General features: G+C 38.8%; 1 protein-coding gene across 1 annotated transcript; it reads left to right on the top strand.

Moving 5' to 3' along the window:
• The first annotated feature begins 4,919 nt into the window (after positions 1 to 4,919).
• Positions 4,920 to 6,170, top strand: LOC132565301 (zinc finger MYM-type protein 1-like). The gene has a single exon (XM_060229940.1). The coding sequence runs from the start codon at positions 4,920 to 4,922 to the stop codon at positions 6,168 to 6,170; it is 1,251 nt and encodes a 416-aa protein (XP_060085923.1).
• Positions 6,171 to 13,044: the final 6,874 nt, after the last annotated feature.

Raw genomic sequence — 13,044 nt, 5'->3', positions numbered from 1 at the left:
TTCAAATTGAGTACGATAACTTTCATGACAAATACTTTCTGTTTACTTGGAGTTTGTTCTTAAACAAAACACGTGTTTGAGGTATTCACAACTGAAATATCACCCAATATTGACGAAAGTAATCTATGGAACCGCGGCACTAAAAAATTCAATAACTTTCCGTTTGACCAATGTAATTTTTATGATTCGTCATTTTAATTTATGAGTATTATTTTTGAACGCTCACAAATATTTGAAACCTAAGTAAAACATTCCACAGATGATGACACTACTGTTACTTTACCATCAATTATAGTATAAATTAGTCGAATAACATTCAAGTAGGCCAAAAAAACGAAACGATATAACCTGGCTTCTGCTGGAAAACTAATGGCTGCCGGAGTGGGACAGAACGCGCGCTTCCACTTGTGACGTCACTACTGAAGAGCTATGTTACAGTGCCGTTCGATGATCTCGTTCAGGTGTGTTTTTAGCGTTTTCGACAATAACTTTGGAACGCGTGGATCGTTTTCGGCGATTTTTGCGGTAAATGAACGAGCAAAGGCTATTTGATTTAATGACACATATATGACAAAGCATTCAGGTTCCTCTTTAAATAAGATTCCCTTTTCACTGGTCGATAAATTGGCTCTGGTCAAGCCTGTCAGTGCAATGACAGTTACATTTTGCAGTGAATGGGACAAGCTAAATCAGGTAAATAACAAATGGAAGGTCTTCACGGCTTAATGAACAAACACAAAAGCTAACAGCAGAAAAATATCCAATATCCCTCTGTGATATGTCCCCGGGCAAAATATCTGTTTAAAATTTGAAGCTGAGACCTATATGTCTCTGTTTGATCATGTTGGCCAGATTGGTAAGGAAAGGGTACCGCTTTATAATTCTTGGTTTACTTGAATAATTGAAATAATGAAACATGGATGAAATTTAGAAGTTACCTCATGTTACACCCCTTGATAGTAAATTTATAATTGGCCATTCATGTTCATGTCATTTCTGATAGGACGGATGGGGAGTGGGCGAAAAAAGCCTAATGTTGAGGTGTGAAAGTCAACTGTCCTGGGGCGTATAGCAATTAATATCTATATTCAGGACACGAGTAAACCTAATGATGACGAGTCAAGTGCAACATAGGCCATTTTGGGATGACGTAGGCAAATGAGCTGTGCATAGATGTGAGAAAAAATTACTATGCGTTCATGTGAGGGGATATAGAATGTAAATAGCCATGTTACATAATGAATTGTCAATTTAGATCTTTCGTGAGTTACTCGGTATCCTCCCTAAACATTTATATTTGTATACGAACAAATATGTGTGCACTTGACTGTATTTTCATTAAAGTGGGATATTGATTGAGAAACATTAGCCGTGACTTGCACGTAATCACTATCGTACACCATTTTTTTTGAAAATCTTATCGAATAGCTCTAATAACTATTATTGTACGATATGGACGTCTCACCTTACCTTTTTAAAATTCTCGAAAATATCTGAAAGTGTTCTGAACCCAGATCAAACGAAATAAAAAATGAAGGTCTTTGTTGTGACCATGACTACATCCTACACCTCTCGTTAAAAATGATTGTACATGCAAGTATCAACGTTAACATAGTATATACATTGTACACTTCGTCAACAATACTTACATGATTCGTCATTATTGTTTTATTTACGGTCAGTGAACCGGTCAGTAGGTATTCTCACCAATGGTTACAAATGTCAGTCTTAAACTGTGATTCAAGTGATTGTTTATAATCGCATACGGTGAACTATGTTTTTTTGGTTATTACTTTGCTGCAATGTTGAAATGTCATTTATATTCTATTATTCATTTCGTAGATTACAGATGAAATCCTTTATTTCGAAGTAATCAAATTTACTTTGATCAGAAAACAATGCTACTATCTAATATATGTAAACAGATGCCCGTCTTAATGACTCCTCGATACACATACATTGACGCCATGTTTACCTGTACAGCGATGGGAAAATTTCCGTGTGCCAGATACACCTAAAGCATGACACTACTGGTTTGTCTAAGTTATATCAATGTGTTGGGAAGTTACTATGCTTGATAGTCCGTGGCATACCTTAGGTGATTTATACATGATAATGCCTTTACTTTAACACTGAAGTTGTAATAATTATCGCTGACTGTTAAAAATTTGGTAAGATTATGAAGGAGTTTCATGTGTAAGTTTCAACCAAAAAATGACTACTAATTTTCAGCTAATACAATTCATAATTGTATGTTTGTAACGAAGAAATGTGTTTACAAAATGATATATTACTATTTTTCTGTAATGCTGCTATATAATCTATAGTAAAAAATCAAATTAACACCACCGCCGCCCCATTCCCCTCCTCCCCTCTTCACCCCCGTCCGCCTCACCATCGCCCATCTGTCCTCTCTTCACCCCCGTCCGCCTCACTATCGCCCATCTTTCCTCTCTTCACCCCCGTCAGCCGCGTTCGCCAGATCTGATAATTACCACACTGAATACTTTATAAATCATATAGTCTAAATCGTACACCATACCGTAGTATTTTTTTGAAAAGTTGTCGGCCTTTGCAGCTCTTCAAAGTTGGAAGTTTGCACGCGCCGTATTTTCGAAATGTAAACAAATGTTTACATCGAGTTCTTAAAGAAGTCATCAGCAGAATCAGCGATAGAAAAGAGGTAATTATAACTAAAATGTTACTATTTATGCCTAGTGTTTATTTGTTTCGGTCTGTTTGTTGAGTAATGACATGTTTGGCCATGTCTGTGAACCGATTCTAGCGAGACTGACAACATTTTGAACTCACCAACCTGAATCAGTGAATTCATGATGCAAATGTGAAAAATTCTGGTGCATTTGTCGTATTACTCTGCATTTTTGAAATAGTTCCTTTTTTGGTAGATTAGTTATATTGATACATGGAATTTTTATGAAAAAACATTTCTGGTAAACACAACGCTCGTCATTTTTTTCATCTACGGAAGCGCATAAAGGTAAAAGTATTCCGATCTCATACATGTACGGAGCCACAATTTATTCTTCCAGGTTCTAATTACGCAAGAAATATGGCACAGAAGAGAATTGACAGCTTCTTCAGCGTAGGTCCAAAAACTGGGCTGTCTGAAAAAGGCACCGATGCAACCGAGCCTAGTACATGTATGTTTACTTTAACATGCTTTTAACATAAAAAGCTACAAACAATAGTCAGTACATGTTAAGTTATACATGTATAGTTAATAATGACAACAATTGTAACTTTTAATTTTGTTTAAACTTTTCAAGATTCAAGGACAGTATGATTTCAAACTTTTACATTACATTCATTGCAATCCATGCTTTAAATATTCGAAATCAAATTGATTCTATAGTCAATTTTATGCACCAAAAATTCTAACACTTGTCCAAGTATCGTCATATGTATTCCATATGTATATTTATAGCGCCCGGTACGTCTGGTGTGAAGGAGGGTCCTGAACCTATGACTTTAGATAAAGATGAGCTCGTGGGGATTGCGTACAGTCCCGATGACTTGTATCCTGATCCAGCAAGGTTAACAAAGGCTTCAGATGACTCGATAAATGTGAAAGTGCTGCAAAACAACCAAGAATGGGCCAAAACTTTTAAGTTTCCGTCAAGGTAAACTGATTCTGATTCATTTGATTTAAAGATGTGAAGTTATAACGGTTGCAGATCAATAGAAAATTGTAGTTTAGTCAACCAGTATTGTATAGAAAAATACCGTTAAAATCTCTAAACACAGTCCCGAGGTCTCAAAATCGATGGTTGAGGTCTTTTGAGAGTGGTACATGTGGGAAAATAGACGCAAGCCCGTCTCTTACCACTCGATTGTAAACGGTCTGCTTCTTCCACTTGTTCGATGTTTGGTTCCATTATAATTATATTAGCGCGCTATGACATGTTTACTATATAATTAAGACGAATAAAGTATAGTGAATATACTCATATACCTGATAACGTTATTGAAGTACCAGTATCATAAGTATACTAGTAAGATACTAGATAGATACTATTAAAATGGAATCATTTGCTTCCCTGCTTTCCGGATTTCTATGTATTTGGTTGCAAAATTGTTCCATTTCAAGTTCGTACACTATTTCTTTATTTTATTATTTCAGTATTGAGTATGGAACGAAGCGTCAGTTCTCGGTAGATTGGCTAGAGAAGTATGACTGGCTTCGATATTCAGTTTCCGAGAATTCAGTGTATTGTGCTCCCTGTATTTTGTTTGGTGTTTCATCTCCAAAGGAGAAAACATTCATCAATACCCCAGTATCAAAATGGTCTAACCTTGGAAAGTACATCAAGAGACATACCGAGCCTGGTTCGAGTCATCATAGCTGCTGCGCTAGTGCTAGTGGTTTTATGAAAATCATCGAAGGGAAACAAGCAAGCATTACAGCACAACTGTCGTGAAACAAAGTCGAAACTGTTGCTAAAAATAGACAGGTGCTTAGATCTGTTATAGAGGTCATCATTCTGTGAGGTCGACAAAATATTCCACTTTGAGGTCATGATGACAACAATAGTAACTTTACTGTCCTGTTGAAAGACAAGGCCAACAGGGATGAAATCCTGAAAACACACCTGTCCTCTAAATCTAAGGTTACTTACACTTCGCCTATGAATGAATTAATCACTTTGTTGGGAAATAACATAAAAGGCAAGATAGTTCAGCAGTGCAACGATGCTATTTGTTATTCATTTCTTGCAGATGAAGCTACTGACGCGAGCACTATGGAACAAATTGCTATGTGTGTAAGATATTATTCTGAAACTGAACAGGACGTGCGTGAAGACTTTGTGGGCTTTGTGCAAGCATAATCTACAACAGGAGAGGCTCTTTTTAACAAGTTTATTGAGGGGCAGCGGGACGCAGGATTAGACATCTCCAAGATGAGGGGACAAGGGTATGATGGGGCCAGTAATATGTCTGGTTGTCATCGAGGTGTGCAAGCTCGGGTCCAGCAAGTAGTTCCCCAAGCAATGTATGTGCACTGCAAAGCCCATAGCCTTAATTTGTCAATTGTGCATGCCTGTAAAGAGGCACTCGTCAGAAACTTGTTGGACACAGTACAACAAATCGGATTTGCTTTCAAGTACTCTGCCAAACGTCCTTTAGCTTTCAAAAAGGAGCTTGGCAACGATCCCGTGGCACAGGAAGAGATGCAGAAGAGAACACGTCTTCAAAGTCTGTGTGAGACGCGATGGGCTAGTCGGGCTGACGCACTTTACACTTTCAAAGCTGCATACACATCAATTGTAAGTGCACTGGAGGTGCTAGAACGAGAGGGAGACTCAAAAGCACGGAGCTACAGATGCAGTATCCTTGGGTTCGACTTCATCATCTCTCTAGTTGTGGTTGAATTCGTCCTCCAGGGTGTTATGCCTCTAAACAAGCTGCTACAGAAGCAGAATATCGACTTGATCGAAGCAGCCAAGGAGAGTCGAGTTCTTATAGCCACATTTCGTGCAGAGAGAGCCGATGATGCTGTGTGGGATGGGCTTTACGACAAAGCAGTTGCCATGGCAGAAGACCAAGGAGTCGAGCCTTCAAAGCCTAGAACAGCTCGACGCCAACAGCACCGTGTCAACGTGCCTGCCGACTCTGTTTCGGAATACTGGAAAAGAGCATTGTTCTATCCATTTCTTGATCATCTAGTTGTGGAACTAGAAGACCGTCTTGTATCCAGCAATGAGAGGTTTAAGGCTCAATATCTCATCCCAAGCCTTCTTCCTGAGCTCAGCCGAGATCACGAGGATTCCATCTTCCAGGAGTATGAGAGTGACCTCAGTGGGGATCGGGAAGCCTTCCGAAATGAGGTTTCTCGATGGAAAGTAAGATGGGAGCTGGAGGGGACAAAACCCTCAAATCTTACTGATACATTGAAGGCTACGAACAAGACTCTGTATCCAGACATCTTCACCTGTCTAGTTGTACTAATTACGATGCCAGTGTCTACCGCTACCGCCGAGAGGCAGTTTAGTATCATGAGACGCCTGAAAAACTACATGAGATCAACGATGCTCACAGAACGGATGTCTGGACTAGCCCTGTTGCACGCCTACAGACACATGGAAATAGATATTGATATTATCATTAACGAGTTTGCGGCCAGCAAAGGCCGCAAGTTAGACTTGCTGTGAAATGTAGACTAGTTGAAATAAACGAAAGTAAAGCTATTATCTCCATTTTTATGCTAAAATAAATGGATTTTCGTTGGTCAAGAAGGCTCTCCGGAGGCCCCAAAACGCACCAAATTGCACCATTTATTTCAAAATTTTCAGGGGGGGGGGGAGGGGCAGGCATGCCCCCTGACCCCCCCTAGATTATTTTGAATCCACATTCTTTATAGGCTAGCTACGCGCCTGTGATCTATTTACATTTGATCCTGATTGCGCTGCAGTGCATACGTAATGTACTAATTAGATAAAGTCTTTATAATAAACAAGACATCTTATCTATATAAAATCCTGTTCAGCAATACAACTAAATAGGTAATTCCCTCAATATGTATCGCTTATTAAAATACGTTTCGACTTATTTAAGAACATGACAATAAAAACTTAGTTGAATTGATCAAAATGTACATGGCGATTGCCGTTAATGAAGCAGGATACTTGGGGTCAGGTTTATGAAACAGAGAGTAGAAAAATGTCTTACGTTTAGAATTAGCCAATCACAAGTAACATCACACAAATGACTTCATGCATGATTGGGGATTTTTCGTGATCCTGGAACCTGATCTTATTTTCGATAGGTTCCATGTAAACCTACCTGTTGCTAATATTGATCCCTTATGAGTTTGAATTTAGAATATATTGACTTAATTCTTTTTTTTCACGACCTATTGATAAATAAGAAGACAAAAGAAAATCAATACTTATCTATATATTTATCATTATTTTATAGATATAAAAAACACCCGAATAAGTAATGATATATAAATCTTTTATTTTAACATTTTAAGGTTTTCCCCTCTACAATCAGATAGGGCAATAACATGTCAAAAACAACATGGTTATTTACATTACACGATTTTTCATGTAGTTCAGGTCTACCATTGTTCGATTAGGTAATAATACGCATTAGTCTGTTATGAACGGATATATAACTGAAAACAGGTGCCCCGGGGAATTATCACATACCAAAGTGCTAATATCAAAATATCAAGAACAGTATGCGTTGCCATGGAGATTTCCTCAGAAACATATACAATACGAAACATAAGCAATCGTGTGTTAGTACAAGGATTAGGTTTGGGTTAGGGGTTTATCGATTGTAGACGTTTAAACCAAACTGTGAATGCCATTCTGATGGTCATTTTTGTGTTCTGATACCAAACTCACATATACTAAAGGGATCTAGAAACGTATGGTAACATTATTTGGAATATTTTGCGAACGCGTTGTTCAAAAACAATGAAATTCAGTCAAGCAACTCTCTAGGTTACAGTTCACGGGGTCCTGTATCGAATGTTGCATTATAGTGTTTTGTGATTATGTCTTCGGGGGAAAGCACGAAACGGGAAAATCTCGTGCACAGCAGTGTAGTGACATTGAGTTACATTGCTGGTCATACCATTAGGTAGTCTTTATAGAAACACATAATTTTCCGATATTTTGATTAATTTATGATAACATTAAACAATGGCACGGCTGACTGAAGTTCAGAGGGGTCAGGCCAATGCTATGACTTCGCAAAGTCAAAGGCAAATACAGGTTGCCAGACATTTCGTCGTCCATATTTGCGCTATAGAACGTCTTGTTAGACGTCTAAGGAAAGAAATGGGCATGTTGCTGATAGACCTAGGTCTGGGCGTCCACAGGTTTATTCGTCTCACACATTTTCACAATCGACACCTTATTGCCACTGAATCTGCCCTTCATAACATATGTACTCATAACCGTCATATCTATGCAATACTTGTAAGGAAAAGATTACGGGAAGTTGGTCTGCAGACACGTCGCCCATTTGTAGGTCTGCCCCCTACCGCTGTTCGTCGCCAGCGTCGTATGGCTTGGGTGTCGACATATGTCCCCAGAATATTCCCATTGAGGCAGTGTATTCGAGTCATATTTACTGATGAGTCCTGGTTCAAGCAGACATTCAACGTCGTGTATACCGACGTCGTGGAGAACATTTTGCCGACCACTGCGCAGTAAAGACGGATCGGTTATTGAAGTAGGGAAGAATCTCACAAGGAGTTTAATCAACACTGGTTGTGGTAGCGGATAACTTAAGGTATTGAGATGAGATACTCCGACTCCATGTTGTCCCATTGTTTCAGCAAAACAGCCTCACATACCAGCAGGATAATGCTAGACCACATGTAGCGAGGATCTTTTGCAACTCTATCACTAACAACAATATCCACCAACTGGACTAGCCGCCATAATGCCCCGACCTATCCCCTATGTAGCACTTGTTGGACCAGCTAGAAAGACAGGTTCAACGACGCCAGCCTAACTTGTTGCTCTGGACCAACCGAGAGCAGCCCTCTTGGGAAAATGGCCCAACATCCCAATGAGGAGGATAAAGTCGCTCATGAACTCTATGCCTAGGAAAATTAGGGATGTGGAGAGAACGAATGGAGGACATACCCGGTATTGACTAGCAAGCTCCTACAATCAGTTCATATCGATTTCAGATTACATAGTTTTTCTTCAATTCCCTTCAATTACTCCTTAATCACTTACCAGATACAAATAGTTGATTTAGCAGTTTGTTCTGTATGCATTAATCTTCATTCTTACTTTATATATCGACGTCTTGCTTAGAATCATCTTCAAATTTTACCCTGCGTTTCTTTATCCCCTGAGTAGAGTATATGTCTGTTACCGGTAGTCATATCGATTATAATTCAAAGACTGTTTTACAAATGTATATTCTGTAACTCTATCAAAGTACTTACATTTGTACATCAATGAAATCAAATTATACCATTTTTTAATGATGGAATTCCATTATATGAATTTTGGTATAGATACAGAATTATCATTCCTTGCACGTCATTCATATTGTTATACCAATGGTAATGTTGTATACTATTAATAGTTAACACAGTTTGTGGTCTACGTTATGTAAACATGTGGTGCATTGGCAACGCACTCCTTTTAATCTAGCCGTCTGGGATTCTATTTCCGGAACGGACGTGTAGAGGTATGGGCTCGTCTGCTCGACCACGTGGGGTTTCCTCCGGATTGTCCGTTTCCTGCCTCAGTTAGACTCTTCGAAAGCTCGTGTACAAATACAAAAATACAATGAAAGTTAGGCAGGTCTCCGAGTTATACGAGTTCGAGATAACGAACAGAATATTAAAGACTGGACACAGACTCAAAATTATACCTCTATTAACTGAATTGTATATGATGTATATTGGTATGTATTCATTTACCATAAACCTATAGACAGATTATGCGTGCATTTTGATACACAATATTCAAAATAGATATTGAGAATTATAAGGAACACTGTGTATGGTGTATATTGACTGCTGAGTCTATGTTTGGCATGAAAATACAAGAAAAAACTGTCCAATACATATGAATGCCCTCTAACTTGCAGTTATGAACTGGAGGTAATAATGCCATAAAGAGATCTTGTATAGCTCATACAGTCATATTGTGACCAGATTTGGAATATATGTTGAAGGAGTTTGCAAGGATAAAATTGGAATCTTCAGCCTCTCATTCAGGTAACTAGAGGTGATTCCTTCTACTGTTACTACTGTTAACATTGCCATCTGAGTAATGGCTTCCAGGTCTAACCTCAAATAAAAAGAATAGTAGATAATTCTTAAATTGGTCTAATTGAGCACTATATACAATAACACTGGTTTATATATATACTAACACGAAAAAGAAACGCCGGGTACATTAAATATACTACAAATGATTTATTGCTTGGCCTAGAATAATGACACTCGGTCAGGTTGATGTGTTGTTCGTGGTCACTAGGTACACGTGTTTAAAATCACACAATACCTGACATCCGCGCTCCGTGCGAGGCACGTGCTAAAATACAAGAATCCCGTGCAGGGGAAGGTCTTTGAGTTCGCCAATGGAAATTTTCAGTCTATTTGATACTGTTCAAGTATTCGGATTGATTTTTCAAAGTTTGATTCGAATTAAGCAATTTACATCCATGCCACGATTGACGGAAGTCCAGCGGGGACAGGCTATAGGAATGCTTTTGCAGGGTCAGGGCCAACTTCAGGTTGCTGCACGTTTTGGTGTGCATATTCGGACAATTCAACGTCTTGTTCAACATGTGCGAGTGACGGGGAGGGTCATCGACCGACCGCGAAGTGGACGTCCGCGCGTCACGACGCCACATCAGGATCGGTTTGTAAGACTTTCTCACTTACGTAATCGCCATCTCACAGCTAACGAAACGGTTCGAAACCGATTACGCGTCAATGGCCTAAGAGCCCGACGTCCCTATGTTGGTCTGCCCCTAACTCCTGCGCGTGGCCAACGCCAATTGGCTTGGTTACAAGCACACTCGCCCAGAAATTTTCCTATGAGGCAATGGAGACGGGTATTCTTCACTGACGAATCCCGGTTTACTCTCTACCGTTCGGACGGGCGACGTCGTGTATATTGACGTCGAGGGGAATGTTACACCGACGCGTGCTTCGCTGAGCGGGATAGGTTTGGCGGTGGTTCAGTATGTGTTTGGGGCGGTATCTCCTATGGGTTTAAATCACCCCTGATCGTAATTGACGGTAATTTAACCGGCGTAAGGTATAGAGACGAAATCCTTCGCCCAGTTGCCGTGCCATGTGTGCAATACAAGTAGGGTCATGGCCAAAAGGGGGATATTTTTGGCATAATTAGCATTGATAATCGATAGAACCTTCAACAAATGGTTCCAAACAGATGAAATTGTATACAAAAATGAATGAAATAATGTAACATTAAATTATATCATTTAAAAGAATCTTTTTAGGTTACACGGCGTTTCTTTTTCGTTTTAGTATATAAACATGTACTTTCACTTTCGAATCACTTTGTAAGGTCTGTCATATACGGATATACTCACCGGGTGAATGAAATTAGAAACAACAATAATGATTTTGCTCGTTAGTTTGCCTGTTGGTTCCGTTGTTGTATACATTGTTCTCATTTGAGAACGTGACATTACTCACTTCGATCTACCAATGTTTACACAGTGGGTGCATTCTGGGAAGAGGTCTTATTCTTACTCCGGTCATGAGACTCCGTGTAAAGTTTTCTTTTGTTAATATTTTCGCCCTTTTTTGGAATTTGAGTTTGAATTATGATATTGTTGACAAGTTGGTGTGTTCTTGAAGTTTCTTGTCATGCATGACCATTTCACCTTTCTACATGTACATGAAAGGACTGAACCGTCATATATGTATGCAAAACAAGGTGCATCCTCGACAGGTAAAGTTGTAAAAATTACAACATCCTCGAATTTTGTCTAGATTTTTCCAATAAACGTCCATGCATATAAAACCAGAAAGTTTCCTCAGAACCCTTCGATTGATTCATTAACTAAAACAAATGTTCTATAGTTCGACGTTTTTGTATAAATCTCCTACAATTAAGGAGAGGGAGATTGACAGATATAATACTGCCTAGAGATGATTCACATAAAAGATAGAGAAAACGAATGACATCAGCCAATCCAGTACCTTATCTTTTTTGGTGTCGTGCTTGTCATCCTGTCGAGCGAAACTAAGCATATGCTGGACAAAAATGTCTAGACCTCTCAATGCAGGTGAAGGAGGTGTTACTGCATTATCTTGATGCTTCAAACATAACACCGTACTGACTGAGATTGTCAGAAGCAATGGAGAGAAATCTGTGTTACACAGTGTTTTGGATCCATACATGGTTGGTGGAGCTGACCATAGAGAGTTATGTTTGTATCATGTACCGGATTTCGCACGGTTTTCGAGCACCTTAACCAAATATACGGCATATTAGCAGAGACAAGAAGATGGGGTTAGTCACCGGGAGTTCAATGAACGTGACACTGTTTGCAGTAGTCTTTAACCAGTTGTTGAGAGCTGTAGAGACAGGTGAGGAGATGTTCTAATATGTATATAGTAATGCCGTTCTTCATGTAAATGACCGTAGCAACAAAACAACAATTTGTCTGAATATATCATGGCTTAATTAGATTATCTGACCACATGGGGCCCGTCATTGTGTTAACAAAAAGTTTAAATGATTATTTATAGGTTACCCGCTTACAGTACTGTAGAGCAAATAGTATAAAACCAATTGTACCGTAGCGTATAGTGTTCAGCAAGGGACCACAGCACCCTCTCTAAATTATGCCTAGAGGGTTCAGTGTTCAACAGGGACATTTATTTATCTATTTTTCAGTTTTATTTATCGATTTTTACGAGTCTATTTTTAACACCATGAAACTGAGGAATAACAAATCCTTTAACGAAATTGTTTCCCATGACACAGGTTCTTGATGATGTGCCACAGGGCCCAGTATTGGGACATAGTGGTATGTTAGATATAGTAATATGTAAAAACGGTTAAAATACCACTATCATCCATTAGCTTGTTATAATAATAATAATAATAAATAAACAAATATAATTTATATAATATTACTAGTTTTTATGTTAATGACGTTAGCCTATAGACAGCAATTGATTTATTTTGAATAACAGTTTGGTTTTTTGTTCCAAATCATCATTCTTGCACATAAGGCAGTTTTAGGCGTTGAAAATACTAATATTTACGACATTTGCTATTTTGACCGTCAAACGTAGGACGTAAGTTGAACAAAATCGCAATAGCGATATCACAAAACAGCCTGAACAGGGCAACGGAACAAAATCAAGGCATGCTCAAAAGAACTGGTCTGCACAAACTATATCTAGGCTTGAATAACTATCAGCTTCAACACCTTAAACTTGCAAAAACAAATTAAGTGAAAATGCTATACGGAGCTGACAACAATCCTGGCCTCTTTACTCAGTTTGAGACTCGTGATAAACGGTCGAATATGGTTACGTTATTCCCA

This window comes from Ylistrum balloti, unplaced genomic scaffold (genome assembly GCF_031769215.1).
Source record: "Ylistrum balloti isolate Yb309-2 unplaced genomic scaffold, AGI_CSIRO_Ybal_v1 Utg369712, whole genome shotgun sequence".
In the NCBI taxonomy this organism is placed as follows: Eukaryota; Metazoa; Mollusca; class Bivalvia; order Pectinida; family Pectinidae; genus Ylistrum; species Ylistrum balloti.
This window is presented reverse-complemented; position numbering and strand designations above follow the sequence as displayed.